The 19,139-nt window shown below is 43.4% G+C and overlaps 1 protein-coding gene across 3 annotated transcripts in view; it reads left to right on the top strand.

Moving 5' to 3' along the window:
* The window catches only part of slc25a21 (solute carrier family 25 member 21), an 84,856-nt gene extending 65,755 nt beyond the window's left edge, over nt 1–19,101 (top strand). For 2 of the 3 annotated variants that reach the window (XM_061795382.1, XM_061795383.1), the window contains 6 exons: nt 1,388–1,471; nt 5,050–5,116; nt 6,585–6,644; nt 9,697–9,804; nt 9,887–10,051; nt 13,872–15,058. In XM_061795382.1, coding sequence (XP_061651366.1) covers nt 1,388–1,471; nt 5,050–5,116; nt 6,585–6,644; nt 9,697–9,804; nt 9,887–10,051; nt 13,872–14,285 — 898 coding nt within the window. In that variant the 3' untranslated portion in view covers nt 14,286–15,058. Of the gene's footprint in view, nt 1–1,387; nt 1,472–5,049; nt 5,117–6,584; nt 6,645–9,696; nt 9,805–9,886; nt 10,052–13,871; nt 15,059–16,077; nt 16,260–18,306; nt 18,360–18,441 lie in introns of those variants that run through there. The other variant, XM_061795384.1, reaches the window with a different exon arrangement.
* The last annotated feature ends 38 nt before the right edge of the window (nt 19,102–19,139 follow it).

The following is a 19,139-nucleotide window of genomic DNA, read 5'->3' as shown; positions in this document are numbered from 1 at the left end:
ATCAGGCACCCGCGTGGACGACTTACTGCTCACCCCATTGACCTTGCAGTTGAAGTCACATGATGCCGGATTCCTTTTTTCCTTATCACCTCGGTTTTCCAAATTTAAGATTAATCAACGCCTATGTAAATATTGTTTAGCAAAGCTTTTAATTAGCGTGTTCATTAATGGTCCAGAAAAGTTTTTTGTTGTTGTTGTCAGGTTTATGCAGGCTTTCGGGTCAAAGCAGCACAGCTACGTTTAACGACGTCTTATCACCTCAATACGGCCGAGCCTTCATCTCTTAACGGGCGCCTTTAATTCATTCTGTGGCCCCCGGCTGCTTCCTCACGTAAAAAGATTTAAACACCGCTCTCCGGCCTTTATTGGCGAGGCTGCGAAAGTGTGTGTTTGCCGCACAATAACCTGGGGGGGAAAAAAAAAAAAGAAGTCCTTTTGGACCCAACTCCGTCACATTAAACATTTACACATGGCTTGAAGAGCTGTTAGGCCGGGCTTACTCGCCTGTTAGCGGCCTGCAAATGGGCCCGGTCACTGGGACGTGGGCTGGCTAATTGCACGGGTTGGGTTAAATAAATGTTTGGAGTTGTTCCCCTCCCCCACGCCAGCCCGGCCTGGAGGGGGAGGGGTCTGCCCGTACGAAGCAGCCTCTCGTCCTGGCTCAGGGAAACCAATGGAAGCGCCAGGAGAGGGAAAAACAAGTCGGTTCAATGAGAGAGCCTCCACGGACTGGTTTCACGTGACGCCAAATTTTGACGGACTGTCTCGTCATTTTCCTTCGTTGTTCTACTCATTTTTTGCTTGCATGTGGCTGTACGTTTTTTTTAAACGGCGAACCCCCATTTATTGCGGGGGAGAGAGTCCAGACACCACCCAAAATGAGTGAAAATCCGCAATAGAAACCATATATAAAAAAAAAAAAAACATCTTTGTTTACTGCTCGCGGGCACATTAAAACTCATTAAAACATGCGGCAACTTATTAAAAACCACACTTTTGAAAGTATACCTTAGCGCCTGTTCTCACTCTATCGTAAAACATCACTTTGAGGAAACAAAAAGACTCTCGCTCACTCAGCCCCCCCCCCCCCCCCCCCCCCCCACCCCCCCGAAGTGTTCTTGAGTCAGCTGTTTATCTCCCGCCCCAGTGGAAGTTTACTGTAAATCAAAAGAGAATTTAATATTATATATTTAAACACTAAAATGTTCAACCAAACCATGTAAGAACAAATGTCTGCTAGTTTATTGCTAGCATCTAATGCAAAATCCCTTAGATAGGCTAACAGAAATTAGCAACGACGTTACGGTATTCGTAAACTGTGGAAAAACAACAACAACACATGCAATCAGAATATGCAGCAATACAGTAAAGGATCGTGTCCCTGCAGGTTCCAGATCCAGAGGGGAACCAGCGACCCCAACAGCTACAAGAGCCTGGGCGACTGCTTTCGCACCATTTTCCGCAACGAAGGGTAAGTCCTTTTGTCTTGCTTCCGGCGGTCAAGGAAGAAACCTAAGCGTTGGCGTGGAAGCGTTGCGCAAAACACAAACAGGCTGCGACGCGATAGCACAATACAGCGAAAAGTCAAACGGTCCACCGGAATCATCAGGAAAAGTCTTTGCCTTCAATTCCTTGAGGTTTGTAAAGGGTTTCGACGATTTAGATGTACTGTTAGCAATTTGAAAAGGGACATTTTGGGGGTCATTTTGGCTCTTCGTATCAGGTGTTGGTCAGTAACGCCTGCGAATTCACTGCAAATCCTTCCCAGCTAACTCAAGGCAGCCCTGCCCCTCCCCAGCCACCCCTCTTCCTCTTCTCCCTCCTCTTCCTCGTGCTCTGGTGACAGCTCGCTGAGACAGCGCAGGCGTCGGAGAAAGTGTCAGCCGCTGGTTGTGTTTACGGCGAGACGACAGCTTTACAGCAGATCTAAAAAGTGCATCAGGTGGCGAGAGGCCGTCTGGTGACAGCTCGGAGAAGCCGCAACCGGAGTCGCATCCCGACTTGAAAGTGCTGGAATGCGTCCTGACAGACTGAAGATCCACTTCAATTATCTCTTTTGTACTTTACAGTAGCACGCCGCGGATTAGCTGCAGGCCAAACCGCTTAGCGAGGATTTGTACAAACAGTGTTGCAGAATTATTAAAAATAAACATTCCAGAGTAAACCTGAGCTCTGCTTTGTTCAAATATAGAACATACGCTTCAAAGGAGACGGTTTCATTTCCGATTTTTTGTGACGCACGCATGCGGGCGGAGCAGCAGCGGCGGCGTGTGCTAAGTGTTTCCGTCTGGTGGCAAAACAAAAAGTCTATTCGGCGGCATTCTTTACACACGCTGGCCCGCGGCCCGAGGCGTGGTCGCGGGAATATTAAATTTTTTTTTTTTTTTTGCTTTTTAGCATGAAGTATAATATTCAATTCATGTATGATTTGTATTTGTTTCTGTATCTGTGCCTTTTCCTGGAATTGTCTTCTATATTCTGATTGGCTGATATGGCTTTTTTTTTTTTTTTTTTTAACAAACTGCCATCTGTGTTTTTTTTTATTCAATTCAATTCACTACAAAAAAAATATTTTTTTTATTATCATTTCCACACAAAAAGTCCATAATATATACATTTATTCATGTAAAATTGTTTCTGAAAATGTATGCGCTTGCTAAACATTAGTAACTTTTGCCCATAACACAAAATCTTGTTTGATATCCTCAAACATGCACGACGCGCATTAGCTCGTGCGCGCGTGCTGCTAATTAAGGCCGCCGATGTCAAGGTTAGAGCAGAGGCAGTGGGAAAGTGAAAATATTTGCAGATGAAGCACGCCGGCTTGTTTACGTGAGGAAAGGTCCCCTCGGGGGTCGGCTCGTCCTTCCCCCCGCCGCCGAGCGTCCTCGGGATCGAACGACGGGGCCCCGCTCCTTTTGTTGTCATTGCGGCCGACACGGGCTGTTAACATTAAGGAAAGGTTTATTCAAACTAGCGGGGCTGCAGCCTCTTCACTTTCTTCCATTTGCGTAAGTAAAGCCAAAAAGTATGTACTTTACATTAGCATGCAAATGAGCAGTCAAATGCTGTTTGTCCTGTAGCAAATTTCCTGTCACCTGGAGGCCTGACCGCACCCAGCCGACATTTGCGTGGCCCGGGCACGCTTTTTCCCATCCGCCGGAATTTCTTTTCCATTTTCTACTTTTAAACTATTCGCTGAAAAACACACCCGTTCCCGCCGATCTGCAGATTTCCAAAAATAATCCATAAATGTTCTTTGATGAGCAGTGTTGGGAAGATGGCTTTGGAAATGTAATTGGTTACGATTACAAGTTAACCCTGTTGCAAAGCTCATAGTAGTGTAACAACTTCAATTACTTTCTCCAATTACATTTGATTACATTTTTATTATTTTTCTTAATTTTGAATGAACGTATCAATCGGATGTTTCCTCTAAAAAAAAATTTAAAAAAATGGATTAAAATATATGTCACATATATTTAGTAAATGGCCATGTTTGATTTTTAAGAGCCAGATCATTTGTTGAAGTCAAAATAAATAAGTAAATGTTAAAGTGTGGATGTAAAATAGTTAGATATTTTACATCATATTAATCGGTAATCAAATGATTAATTCTGATTTTTAAATTCTGTCTGTTCCCATTCAATATGATTTAAGTGCAAACAATTAACTCTTTCATCAAATAGTTTATGTAAAATTGCTTATTTTAGTAATTCGTTTTTTATTAACAATAAATCAAGGAACCAGTTATGTAATGAGGTAAATTAATAATTACATTTTGATGAAGCGATTTTAGGGGGGCTTCATTAAATATGACAGAACTCTTGATGATGTAAGTGTCTGTTCGCTGTTGCCATACTCAACATTTGACCGACCGCCACGACTTATTGTTCAGCGTCTTGGGTCGCTTCAAAGGCGCAATAGGAATCCAAGCTATTATTTTAACGATCTGTTACTTCGAGTGTTGATGTTTAGTCGGTAGATGTCGGTGACCCCTGCGACGCGACCCGCTTCTTTTTAGTGGAACCACAATATTTACACTCGCGGGCGAACGTCGGGCATCATCTCTGCTGACTTGAGCCGAGCGTTGCCACAACACGCCACGCCGTCCGCATGCCGCTCGGCTTTGTCCTCATTGTCAACTGCAGTCTGAGGTCTGACATGATTCCGATTATGTTTGGTTTTCGGCCCCCCGCTGGGAATAATAATGGAAATGGAAATCTGGACAGGCAAATTATTTTGTTTTATTGGCTTAACAAGCGTAAAAATGAGTTAACCATTCTTAGGGGTAGAAGCTTAAAAAGTCTCCGAAAAAAAAACATGCTCTGAACTTGTGGTTCTCAACTGATGGGGCGGGATGTGAAAGTGGCTCGCGCAGAGCTATTCCTATGTATTCGTACTCAGATTTTTAAAATTTAATTATTGTTTATTTTTTTTCGGTTTTCGGTATACAGAGGTTCCAAGTTTCCACATATTAGCAACAGGAAATGTTACTCACTTTTGCTCTGGTCACTAGTTGACGCCGTAAGGAAATAGAGTGCAGCTCAGCCACTGGCTAGCAGGCGTCATGGCTAGCAATATTGTTTTGGCGGTATGTCAAATTCATTTGAAACGGCATTTAATAATGTAATATAATGTACATGTTTTCGGAGACTATTTCTAAACAAAGAAAAAAAAACAATCTTTCATGTTGTTAACTTCTATAAAAATGGGTTACGACGTTCAACACTGGGAAAATGCGGGTCCCACGGTGACAACAGTTGAGAAGAACCGCTCTAAACTGAACAGAAAGTCAGCCATTTTGGTTTGAATTTGCCATTTTAGGCAAATTCCAGGGCCTGTATTTAAGTGTATATAACTTTGTATTTATCTAAGTTATGTGTCCTGGGGTGCGTATAAATAAAAACCTCAATGTTTGGGTTGTACTCGAGACTGTCGGGTGAAAAGCCAGCAAAACATTGACATTATGCAGTGTGATTTGTTTCACAAAATAAAAGGTGCGATGTCGCCAGGGGATGCGTGTAACCAAATCTTGTGTCTCCGCAGAATCTTCGGCTTCTACAAGGGAATTTTGCCGCCCATCCTGGCCGAGACGCCCAAGAGGGCCGTCAAGGTGAGTGGAGTTGGCGCTCCGCCACGTAGCTAACCGCGCGCATCACGTCCGTCAAATCAATTAGCGGCGCCCGGACAGCCCACTCCTGTTTGTTCTGCTGGGCTAGCCCAAATATTGACTTACAAGCAGTTAGCGGCACGTCGCGCCCCAGCCACATCTTGGGACAACAATATTGCGCATAATTCCAATAATTCAATTCAAATGCTGTCTAGTATGTGAAGCCTCACTAATGGCAAAAAATCATATCTAATAGTGGAGTCCCCCCACCCCCGCCCCCGGCCCCCAAACATTTTTTTTTAGAATTGCCTATATTAACTGTTAAATCACTAAACATAGCCCAAGCTATGATCCCAAAACACTTTAATATAATTTCAAACTCTTGCATTACCCTTAATAGTACATTATAATTGATCAATGTCATTAAACTGTATATATATATCAGTGGTAATATATTGCACTAATCTATTACTGTAGCATAGTTACCATATACCAACATGCAACATCTTCATCTAATAAAAATGTATTTCAACCCCTCGTCAGTGCTTCTCTTTGTGGGGGTCGTCCGACATAGCCGATTATCTGTTACATTGAAGCACTTGTTTTGGGAGGCCAGATGCTGTACAGTACAAAATTATTGTTTTGTAAGGTTTTTTTTTGTGGCCTAAAAATCCCAATACAGCACAAAGTTATTGTAAATAAAGATTTTTAAAAAGCTTGAAAATGTTTCACATTGTGTGCTTGGTCATGGTGACGTACAGTACTCATCGTAGGTGAGTCGCTTTCAGGAGCTGCGAGGAATTAGTGCGCATCCTAGTTCCAAATCCAATGCCAAAGGTGAACGGCTTGACAAAAAATGTTTTAATAATTACTCTACCAAAAATAGCATGTTCCAAACTCCAAAGACTTTTTTTTGTATTCGTTGCGTTTTGTTTTGCTCAGATCCATACATGTCTCTCTCTCTCTCTCTCTCTCTCTCTCTCTCTCTCTCTCTCACTTTCTTTCTCTCTCTCTCTCTCTATCTCTCTTTCTATTTCTCTCTCTCTCTCTCGTATAGACAATGGAGGAATGGGTCGGCACGGGAGGCACGTCTTTTGGATCTATTTATATTTTTATTTTTATATATTTTATTTTTTCTTCGACCCATAAATATCAGCCTCATTGTGTGTCTGCATTGCACCACAGCGCCAGTAAACAACAGCGGACAATTCTGGAACTCACAGACTCTGTCAATGACAATTTAAGTGACAAATGTAAAGTATTTTTGGACACATTGTGCAGTCCCGACGGTCCGTTTTATCGAGATTTCACTGTACAAGCATTTATGCGTGAATTTTGCTGCTGTAAGAATTTAATTTCCTTCGCGGGATGAAGAACTGATCTATCTATACATTACAACTACGCTGACAAGTACCATTTATCCAAAAGGTTCCTGAAGTCATTTGTCTCAATCTTGCTTTCTCTTCTGCAGTTTTTCACCTTCGAGCAGTACAAGAAGCTCCTGAATTTGACCCCTTTGTCTCCGGGCCTGGTGAGTCTTAAACACACACAAGCACCTGAGTACACTCTCGCTGGAAAGATAAACATACACACGCACTCGCACGCACAAGGAACAGGAAGAACATTGTGCACAGTGTCAGTGTTTCGCCTCACCTGCTGACGGATGCCAAGAACAATTTGCACCATGTCCAACGCATAAGTGGTTAGTCTTCATGTTTTCGATGCGGTTTCCTATTCAAACGCGTGACAATTTTGCCGGCATTTATTACGAACCTGCACCTGGCGTGCTGTTAAATTGTCAGAATGTACGCTAATGGAGAGCAGAGTTTTAAAAAATGTATTCATCCGCATACGGTTTGAAATATCAGCTTCTCCTCCTTGGTAGTAGTAATAATAATAATAATAATAATAGTAATAATGGTAATAGTAATAATAATAGACATTGTCAATGTGATTTTTAATTGCCAAATTTCAAAAACTTTGTTGGCTTAAAAAAAATATATATATATATTTTTTTTTTTTACTGGTTTAATTTTCATAAAGCTACATTCAAGTAAATTGTGAGTCTTTCGGTTTTGATTTGAAAATCAAACATTTATTTGTTTCAAAAAAAGAATTTCAACAGAAATGTTTTTTCATTGAACAGGAATGATATATATATATATATATATATATATATATATATATATATATATATATATATATATATATATATAGCAACTTCACATGTAAGCGTTAGAACTTAACTTCATTAAGAGAGCACTTTAAAAAACAACCTCAGTAATAAGAATTCAAGGCCCCAAAATGGTAATTTAGTTGTCAAAATAGTGATAACATTAAAATCATAACGCACACTATGAACGATGTCATAAGGGTTAAAACGGACTTGAAAAGCATTTTTTTAATAGATTTTTTTTAAATTAATTTGATAGATTTTAAAAATTCAAATATAATGCCTTGCATTGACCTTAAATCATTTTTTAAATTAAAATAAAATGCCACGCTTTGAAGGTGTTTTTATTTTTCATTTTTTTTCTAAAGATTTAAAATATAGTGTCATCTCTCCGTCCATCCATTTTCTGTCCCCTCACGCGGGTCGCGGGCGTGCTGGAGCCTTTCCCGGCAAAGTTCGGGCGAGAGGCGGGGTACACCCTGAACCGGTCGCCAGCCAATTACAGGCTGGGATGAAACCGGAGTACCCGGAGAAAACCCACACAGGCAGAACATGCAAACTCCACACAAGGCAGGGCGGATTTGAACCCACGTCCTCAGAACTGTGAGGGAGATGTGCTAACCGGTCGGCCACCGTGCCACCTATAGTGTCAACCATTAAACTTATTTTTAAAATAAAATAAAGTGCTATCCATTTATTTTATATAGTCCTTATTTTTATTTATGTTGTAAATAAAACATTGAAAGAATTCATGAATAAAATAAAGTGGCAGGCACTGAAGTATTTTTTTTTTTTTACTGAATATATTTATGTATTTTTAAATTTAAATAAAATGTCATGCTTTTAACTCATTCTACGAAAAAATAATTTGAAATAAATAATAATAAAATACCATGCTTTGAACATGAGATTTAATGTTTTATTTAAAAATAGTAACTTAAAAATTAAGTGTCATGCATTCATCTTGTTTCATTTTTAAAAAAAGATTTCAGTTTTTTGTTACATGGTTAAAATGAAGAAGAAAAAAGCACATTAAAACATAATAAGACGTAATATAAAGAAATAATCTGGTTTTTAAAAGTGTAATGATTGTTGTCATATGTATTTAATATTTGTGTGTTGGAAATTTGAAGCTGGGACATTCGTAAGTCAAGGTGTGTTACCTCCCTGCGGTTTTCTGGAAATTAGTTGGTGACATAATGGCATACATAATGCCAATAATAAAGAAAAGATTGATTGCATAATTAATGGATTTATTTACATGACACATTTTTTTGGAAGCCAGTATTGATCAGATTTTGTATTTAGTAAACTATGTTCCGGGGAAATGTGTAGGAACGGATCGCAGTCTGTGTCTTTCTGCGGCGGGCTGCAGCTGAATGCCTTCACCGTGATTAAGGAGGACGCGGCGAGGCAATAATACAAATAGAGAAGGCAAAAGGTGGCGGCGGCGGCGGCCTGTGTAAATACGGCGGGGGCATGTCTGAGGAGGATGGCTCTCGGCGCTCTGACAGCAGGATAAAGAGGGCAGGAAGAGTAATGAGCTGGAGACACGTTCTTGACATGTTCCCGTTACGCCAGCGGCCGCACGCACGCGCTGTCTTCGTGCGAATACACGCAGTGTTGCGACGTGTTCATTTCAGGCCTTCGATAAACGCTTGCAGTTAGGATGTTGTGTAACCGCCGATAATGATGCCTTTTAATAGGCCAGATATGATTTAGACGTCAGTTTTCAACTTGATTTATTTTGTATTTCCATAATTATTGTGGAAATTGCTCAACTGGAGGGTAGACTTCAAATACGGAACATTTGGGGGAATAATATTAAACAATGTCACGAGAGATATACGAGTATGTTTTTTTCAGGGCCGATACCGATTATTAAGGACGAGGAGGCCCATCACCAATATTTGGAGCCAGTTTTCATTTGCAGCGAAAGGGAAAATATGGGCATCAAACTCCAGCACTTCGTTTCAACGCCTTTAAGCATCATGTTTATAAAACAGCTTCTCAGATTGGATCTTTGTTTTAAAATTCCAACCAAGAGTGCGGGGAGTTCAGTGAAAAGTGAAAGAAAGAAATAGCTGCCTCACGTTTTCTCCAGTGAATACATTTTTCCCAATTTTCCATACGACTGAAATGTTCAAACAAAAAGTGCAAGGGAGATGCCAACTCCTACAAAGTTAACTGAAATTGTATATAACGTTTACCCAGTTTTAAATTGGTCTCTCATCGGATGTTAGATTGAGAAAAAGAGCAAGGCTAATGCTGGTATGTGTCAAAATGGCGAATATCGGCGCCGATAACCGGTCAATCGCGAAGCGTTACGTGTACGTTACTTTGTAGTCAACCTTTTTTTTTTTTTTTTTGTCTTGTGATCGCTCTAAATCTGGATCCGACCGTCTCGCAGGCGCTGTCGGCAGCAGGACTCGGCGCAGGCTTGACCGAGGCCGTCGTGGTCAATCCGTTCGAGGTGGTCAAAGTCAGTCTCCAGGCCAACAGGGACTCCTTCAAACAGGTCCTTGAAATCAAACAGCCTCTTCCTTTTTGTGCGCGCCGACGCTTTCCATTTTGACGGCTTTCGATTTCTCGGTTTGCAGCAACCGTCCTCGTTCGCTCAGGCGAGACGCATCATCGGGACGGACGGCTTCGGACTGAAGGGTCTGAACAAGGGGCTGACGTCCACCCTGGGACGCCACGGAGTCTTCAACATGATCTACTTCGGCTTCTACTTCAACGTCAAGGATGCTATCCCCGCTAGCCCGGTAATGGGCCGGTCCGGACCCCTCACCTTGTGTGTTCCGATCATCGTAGCTTTTTCCAGTCAAATTGATCAAACAACGAAACTTGTGGTCTTGAGATACAAGCTCTTTTCGCACCACCTGTATTTTTCTCAACATACTTTCCCGTGTGAAATGTACTGATGCTGATTATAAGTAGAACCCGAGCCAATAAATCGGTATCATCTATAAATCAACATCGCTCAATATTATGTATGATATGGGTGTAAAGATTCATCCACTACAGCGATGCATCGATTTATATTCTTACGCTCTAACTCCATAGATCTGTGCTCGGCAGGCAAAGACTTAGGCCGCCAGTATATCGGATATCGGCCGATATATCAGATAGCAGATTCTTTTAGGGTCCAATATCAGTATCGGCATCGGCCTCCAAAATCCCACCGGTGTGTATTATTCAGCTTTGGAGCCCGTAATGATACCAATTACAACCTTCCTGTTAACCATTTGATGACGTTTTTGACTCACTGATATATAATTACCAGCAGTTTTACATATACATAAAGTACAGTGTATTGCAACCAGCCACCGCTACGAGTGATCCGGACCTTTCTCTGCATTATCTTGAGACGTTTCTGTTTTCTCTGGCGTCAAGCCCACGAGGAGCCTCGCCTGCCTGTTTCTAGCTAATTTATGTTCTCGAGTGTAGTAGTCGGAATGGCCGTTTGGGAGTTTACTGCATTAGCTTGACGGAAGCCCAAATCAAGAGGGGCGCTCGGGAGGGCTCGGCCCCGCTAATACCTCGTCTGTTTGCTCTTCATAACATCCTGTAACGTTTCGCATTACGCATCTGTCGGGCCCCGATGGCTCCAAACAAACGTTGCTTTTGTGGAACGCAAACGTTACCATACGCCACGTGTACCAAACCGGAGGGTCGGATTAACTCGGATGGACTAATAGGAAGCAGACAACGCCACTTCTTTTCCATTTACAGTAAGAAGTGGGGATCCAAGGAATCCGTGTTGTTCTCTCTGACAAGTGACTGGCCCGTTTGATGATGGCGTCTCTCCAAAGTCAATCAACAACATGACCCGGTGATCTCTTGGCGGAAAAAAAAACGGACTCAATTTCAGCCGAGCGTGCTCGCTGCTGTCATATTGCCACTTGAGCGGTGAAGGAAAAAAAAAGGTTAGGCTCATAGGGAGTCTCTTGATGGCTGTACTAAGTGCTCGGATTCATCAACTGCTGTGTGCTGCACGCCTGGGGAGGGCGCGTGAAATGAAAACTTTTTGGGCTGTCGGATATCATAATTGCCGTTCCCCAAATGGCATCTTTGCCTTTTTTTTTTAAAAGTGTGTGCACGGGGTAGAGGAGGTGCGCCAACTCTGTCACGGTCTTGCACTTTTGAGAAAGACGGATCTAGCTGAGGACCAAATCTGTTCAGATGAAGAAGCGGGTGTGTGGCTTCAAATATTTTGGCCATTTTGAGAGAATTTTATCAAGCTGAGGTTCTTTGAGGGGGTGCACCAATTTAGTCAAGATCTCGAAGGGGGTGCGTGGCTTAGCAAGTTGTGGCAAAATCTGATCTGGGGGTGATTCAGGGGCCGATATATTGAAGGGGGTGCGTAGCTTCAGTTTTGTGAAAGACTGATCTCGGCGATGGGTGGCACAGTGAGGGGGGTGCGCCAGCTCTGTCAGGATGCCTAAGGGGCATGCGTGGCTTAAAATATTTTAACCATTTTGAGAGAAATTGAACTATCTGAGGGGGTGCGCCAACTCAGTCGGGGTGTTACAGGGGGCACGTGGCTCAAAAAGTTGAGAAAGACTAATCTAGTTGAGGATGTGTGCGGGAGAGAGGGGGTGCGCCAACTGTGTGGGAATGTTGAACAAGATGCATGGCTGAAAACGTCTGGGAAAAAAAATGTTGGCATTTTTGGGCTTGTGTTTTTATGGGCAAATTTTGGCTGGGCAGAAGGGGTGCGCGAGCTCTGCCGGGATGGTGAAGGGGGTGCGTGGTTTCCAATGTTTTTGCGAGTTTGGTAAAAAGGGAATGTGTTTGAGGGGCCAAGCTATTGCATTGCAATTACGTTTTGTGAAAGACTGATCTAGGTGAGGGGATGCGCGGGGGTGGGTGTGCGCCAACCCTGTCGGAATGTTGAGGGGGTGCACATGGCTTAAAAGGTTTTGGGAACAAGCTGATCCTGCTGAGGGTGTTTGAGGAGGTGCACCAACTCTGTCAGGATCTTGAAGGGGGTGCGTCACATCTGTGGTGATGCTGAAGGGGGTGCGCGTCTTAATGAGTTTGTGAAAGGCCGCTTTAGGGGGCTCTTCTACCTGTGTCCCTGAAGTCTTGTGGAAAGAATTTGGGGATTAGCTGTTGATTTAGCCTGGCTCTCGGGGGTGTACTGCTGTCATTTGTACCAAAAAAATCTCCTGGCCAGTTAGACTCTCTAGAGTCTGCCCCATTTTTGTTGGGGGGTGCGCGGGGCAGTAAGGGTACAGTAATACGCCTGTGTGCCGAGTCGCAGCCCAATTACCCAAATTGTCCCCATATGCCTCCTCCAAGTCTGTCTGCATGAATCCTGTTTATAAATCCTCGCGGCTCCCTGGAGAACATGTGCTTCTGCTCAGCCAATCAGGAAGCACTAATCTAGTGACCCACCACCACCACCACCACCACCCCCCCCCCCCCCCCCACCCCCTTCGCTACCATAAAATGATGGCGGCTTTCATGGCAGTTTTGCAATCATATCCCCTCTCGCCACTAGCATGTCACAATCAATGTACGTCACGGATGTCCACATTCTGGACCGCGGGATATTTGCGGCCCGCCGTCCATTTTTTTACAGGCCCGCAGAATATACTAAAAATAACACTTCACACAGCCCACAAACGGGGTTTCCACTGTTACCTTGAAAAAGTACTTTCATTACTGATTACTCCTTTCAAAAGTTACATTACTGATTACTAGATTTTACACCGATTTTATCGGCCCGATCGGTATCGGCCGATAATTAGCATTTTATGCTGATCGGCTTTCATGTCATCATTCGTCGATCCGATCAGTGACGTCATTGATCGGCTCCGCAAAAGACATTTACTCCGCGTCGCCATCGTACACAGTATATTTGAATTCAAAAGCTAGTTTATTTTTAGCCTAGTCGCGTGTCTTTTGTCGCAGTACTGTAAATATCTGATGGCCATTAAAGTTATTTAATGACAATAAAGTAATTGAATTACAGTAAGTTAGCACCCATTATTTCTGTCCCGTTGTAATGTTGGTTTGACCTGACCGATTAGAATACCCGATCTGCCTAGAGCAGTGATTTCCAACCTTTATGGTGCCAAGGAACATATTTTACAATCTCACGGCGCACCAACAAACAAACAATGTCACGAAAAGTGGATACATTAATGACTGTATTTACTTCCTGCCATCTAATAGAAGACCGTTCATTTGTTCTGTCTGTCACGATGCCTCACAGGCATAAATAGAGGAACAAAGATACATTATTTATTGTAAATGTAATTTGTTGAGCAATTAAGTCCACAAGTAAATACAGTAAATGAACAGGTCATTTAAATAGACCCATTCCTCCATCTGGTGATCGTTGTTTTTAAACTCGGTGATCGGCGGCCCCAAAAATCCTGATCGTGTAAAGCCTACTGATTACTTGATTTTAAAAGTTACGAAGTTAGATGACACATTACTTTATTAGTTACGTTCAGCGGTTGCGTCAAGCACATTGCAAACACAAATTCCTTGTGTCTTGTAACAATAAAGCTGATTCTGAGTCGAATTCTAATTCTCTCTTCTTCTTTTCCTTTGGGCTCTTCCCTTTAGGGGTCGCCACAGCGCGTCATCCTTTTCCATGTAGGCCTATCTCCTGCATCCTCCTCTGGAACACCAACTGCCCTCATGTCTTCCCTCACGACGTCCATCAACCTTCTCTTTGGTCTTCCTCTCGCTCTCTTGCCTGGCAGCTCCATCCTCATCGTCCTTCTACCAATATACTCACTATTTCTCCTCTGGACGTGCCCAAACCATCGAAGTCTGCTCTCTCTAACTTGGTCGCCAAAACATCGAACCTCGGCTGTCCCCCTGATGAGCTCATTTCTAATTTTATCCAACCTGGTCACTCCGAGAGCGAACCTCAACATCTTCATTTCCGCCACCTCCAACTCTGCTTCCTGTTGTCTCTTCCGTGCCACTGTCTCTAATCCGTCCATCATGGCTGGCCTCACCACTGTTTTATGAACTTTGCCCTTCATCCTAGCAGAGACTCTTCTGTCCCATAACACACCTGACACCTTCCTCCACCCGTTCCTACCTGCTTGGACCCGTTGCTTCACTTCCTGACCACACTCACCATTGCTCTGGACGGTTGACCCCAAGTATTTCAAGTCCTCCACCCTTGCTATCTCTTCTCCCTGTAGCCTCACGCTTCCCCCACCACCCCTCTCAGTCATGCACATATATTCTGTTTTACTTCGGCTAATCTTCATTCCTCTGCTTTCCAGTGCATGCCTCCATCTTTCAAACTGTTCCTCCACCTACTCCCTGCTTTCACTGCAGATCACAATGTCATCTGCAAACATCATGGTCCAAAGGGATTCCAGTCTAACCTCATCTCTCAGCCTATCCATCACCACTGCAAACAGGAACAGGCTCAGGGCTGATCCCTGATGCAGTCCCGCCTCCACCTACGCGCTAGAATTCTATTGAACAAACTCCACAGCCACCTCTCCTAGATGCTTCCATACCTCCACAGGAATGTCATCAGTCTTTCCATTTTTCATCCTCTTTAATGCCTTTCTAACTTCACCCTTACTAATCATTGCCACTTCCTGGTCCACCACACTTGCCTCTTCGACTCTCCCTTCTCTCTCATTTTCCTCATTCATCAACTCCTCGAAGTATTCTTTCCATCTATGTTGCACACTACTGGCACCAGTCAACATATTTCCATCTCTATCCTTAATCACCCTAACCTGCTGCACATCCTTCCCATCTCTATCCCTCTGTCTGGCCAACCTGTATAGATCCTTTTCTCCTCCTCTTGTTTGGCCTTTGCCACCTCTACCTTCGCCCTATGTCGCATCTCAATGTATTCCTTTCGCCTCTCCTGTCCTGTCCCACTTCTTCTTTGCTAACCTTTCTCCTTGTATGATTTCCTGTGCTGTGAGGTTCCACCACCAAGTCTCCTTCTCTCCTTTCCTGCCAGAAGATACACCAAGTGCTCTCCTGGCTGCCTCTCTGATCACCTTGGCTGCAGCGGTCCAGTCTTCTGGAAGCTCCTCCCGTCCACCGAGAGCCTGTCTCACCTCTTCCTGAAAAGCTGCACAACACTCATCCTGTCTCAGTTTCCACCGCATGGTTCTCTGCTCTGCCTTTGTCTTCCTAATCTTCTTCCCCACCACCAGAGTCATCTTACACACCACCATCCTATGCTGTCTAGCCACACTCTCCCCTACCACTACCTTAGAGTCGGTAACCTCCTTCAGATGACATCGTCTGCACAAGATGTAATCCACCTGCGTGCTTCTACCTCCACTCTTGTAGCTCAGCCTATGTTCCTGCCTCTTCTGGAAAAAAGTGTCCATTCCAGCCATTTGCATCCTTTTTGCAACTTCTACCACCATCTGTCCCTCAAAGTTCCTTTCCTGGATGCCGTAGTTACCCATCACTTCTTCATCACCCCTATTTCCTTCACCAACATGTCCATTACAATCTGCACCAATCACGACTCTCTCTTTGTCTGGGATGCTCAGAACTACTTCGTCTAGCTAATTTCCAGAATTTCTCTTTCACCTCTCGGTCACATCCTACCCGAGGGGCATAGCCGCTAATCACATTATACATAACACCCTCAAGTTCAAGTTTCAGGCATCACTCGATCTGATACTCTTTTCACCTCAAAGACATTCTTAGCCAACTTGATTTTAAAGTGTTTAATAAATTAAAGTTGAAGGATGAACTATTCATTTTTTCTTTATGCTGCCTTTGGAGGAACACCCCTGAAGTACGTAATCAATTGTGCGTTCACCAGGACCCCACCCTGGAGTTCCTGAGGAAGTTCGCCATCGGCCTGGTGTCCGGAACCATCTCCTCCTGCGTCAACATCCCCTGGGACGTGGCCAAGAGTCGCATCCAGGGCCCGCAGCCGGTACCCGGCGAGATCAAGTACCGCACCTGCGTCCAGACCATGGCGCTGGTTTACCGCGAGGAAGGGTAGGGCCCACCTTTTGTCGACCTCGCCATCATGTTTTGTCAGAGGTAGCTTCTCGGGCAAGCTGCCAAACTTTCTTGCGTGGATGACGAAGACATATTTCGATGCTACAAAAAAAGAAAAGGTGTTGTTGTTGTTATTATTGTGACACATAAATGTGCGTTGATATGCTGTCACTTTTGCAATCATTGTTGACCTTAAGTCACCACTGACAATGACAGTGGTGTACCGGACTGAAAAGACCACTCGTGATTACATGGTGATGGACCTTTTGTCAACATTGATGATGACAGTGGAGTATCAGACCACAAAGTTGACACGTGGTTAAAACCGGACCAAACATTTGACACACGGTGGTTACATGGTGATAAACATTTTGTCAACATTGATGATGATAGTGGCATACCAGACTCAAAATGTTGACACATGGTTACATAGTGAGGGACTTTTTGTTAACATTGATGGTGACCGCAGAATACTGGACTTGTAAGTTGACACATGGTGACATAGCAGTTGACCTTGTGTTCAAACTGATGATGACATTAGCGTATCAGGCCAAAAAGTTGACACATGGTTACATCCGAACCAAAAAGCTGACACAAGATTAAATAGTAAAAGACCTTTTGTAAACGTTGATGATAGGACAAAAGAGTCAACTCAACTTTTCGATTCCGGAGCGCTGTACCAAAAAGTTGACACTTGGTTAAATAGTAACGTGCCTTTTGCCAACAGTGACAACGACAGCGGCGTAACGGATCAAAAAGTTGACACACGGTTACACAATCATGCCCCAATTCAGCGCCCCCCACCCCTCCCCGTTAGCGCCACCACATTCAGTAACACAACACAGTCCCTGTTAATTAGCGGTCCCTGTGGGGGACGTCGTTAAGCACACCCTAACGAGGCGCGGCGCGCTCCTCGGGTCAATCTAATCAGACACGAGGGCCGAGGGAGGAAGTGGCTCCAGCCTTATTAACACCATCGGTTGGGGGGGGGGGCAGCAGGGAAGGGGTGCGCAAGGCCGCGCGGTCACCTTGAACGCATTAAGCGGCGGGACGGAACGTGACGGCCACAAAGTGATCCCCACTGAGGTGCCGACAAGGGTGAGAGACTCACCCCCTTTTGACATCCCCCACAGAGATAGCGCACCCCCTCGACACCGACTTTGCCCAAAGTTTTCCCACCAAACACCAACTTTCAACATCCTGATAGAGATGGCACACCTCCAGCTTGATCAGTTTTCCCAAACTTTTCACGCCACGCACACCCTCTAGCATACCCACACAGTGTGGGCGCACCTCCTAATCCCGCACGCTCCCTCAGCTAAATCAGTCCGCTAACAAACGTCCTGAAATTTTTGACCGACACACCTCTTGTAGTATCCCCGCAAAGATGGCGCACAACCCAAAAGGGCAAAATAATTGTTGTTTTAAAAATGCTACCGCAAGCACATGCATTGTTGATTTTACAAAACATATTTATCCATACAGTTGTGCCTTGAAGTACGAGTTTAATTTGTTCCGTGACCATGTGCAGATCTCAAATCGTCTTTCCCCATTGAAATGAATGGAAATGCCATTAATCCGTTGCAGGCTCCAAAAAAAAATAATAATAATATTTTTGGAGGTTTTTTAATGAGAAAAATAACTACAATCTTTTACTTTAGAAAAACAGACAGTTATTATACAATTCAACAGAATGTAAAGAATGAAACGTTTTTTGTCACACTTTTTGCTTCAATTTAATGAACATTGTGCTGCTCATTCTGCTGTGTGCGCCTTGACCACTTGGAGGCAGTATAAGAGCACGACGGAAATACATCGTCTCTGCATTCCTCAGAAGGCTGCACTAATAGTAGTCATTCTTCACAGAGGATAAAGAATATGTCTGAATTTCAAATAAATTCTTATCTGCTTGTTGTATCTCGAGTAACTCCTAAGTCGGGTCACTCGTATCTGAAGGCACCCCTGTATTTCTATTTGACTTATGACTTCTGTAATTTCCCTGTATTGTTGTTAATCGTATGACAAAATTGTTGTGTTTGTGTAGGTACTTGGCACTCTACAAGGGCTTGGTGCCAAAGATAATGAGACTTGGGCCAGGTGACATATGGCTTTTGTTTTCCTTTTTCTTCCTTCCGTTGACTGTTCGCCAATGACAACGTCTGTCTTGTTTTGACCACAGGTGGCGCTGTGATGCTGCTGGTCTACGAGTACGTGTCCGGGTGGCTCCAGAGGAACTGGTAAAGACGTGCCAACCGCAAAAAGTGCCTTTATGGGTGTATTACCCTAATACCTCGAATACAAAGGTATCTTTCTTTTTATGAAGTATATTCAATATGAATTCAAATGCAACAACACAAATGCAGTTTTTCAGGTCCACTTTTTTTTTTAACTTGAATCAATACTTGCTAGGTGCCGTACAGTGTTTTTTATTTGTATTTTTTAAAATCCTCTGAAGCTTTATTTCAAGAACTCAAGAGATAAGCGCTAACGTTCACATCTCAAACAGAAACAGCCATAACGTGTATACAGTATGTACTGTACATATCGATATTTGCACTGCGAGTCATCCAATTTTGGGAGCCATTAGAAAAGGTCCTTTAGCTGCGTTTTAAAGTAAATACCCAAACTGCAAGTTTTTTACAGTTATGTAAATGCATATATAGATAGAGAGAGAGAGCACAGTAGTTGTTGCATGACTGATTTTTTTTTTTTTGGGGGGGGGATATTCTTTTGGTTTTGGTTTTTGTGCCAAATGTGAATTGGCTAATTTGTATTCAATGCCTTTTTCTTTTCTTTTTTGAATCTATTGCCAAAGAATTAAAAAGAAATCCACTTTTGATCACTTGTTTCCTTCACTTGGGTGTGTTTGGAGCACTT

This window comes from Phyllopteryx taeniolatus, chromosome 13, assembly GCF_024500385.1.
Source record: "Phyllopteryx taeniolatus isolate TA_2022b chromosome 13, UOR_Ptae_1.2, whole genome shotgun sequence".
Lineage (NCBI taxonomy): Eukaryota > Metazoa > Chordata > Actinopteri > Syngnathiformes > Syngnathidae > Phyllopteryx > Phyllopteryx taeniolatus.
This window is presented reverse-complemented; position numbering and strand designations above follow the sequence as displayed.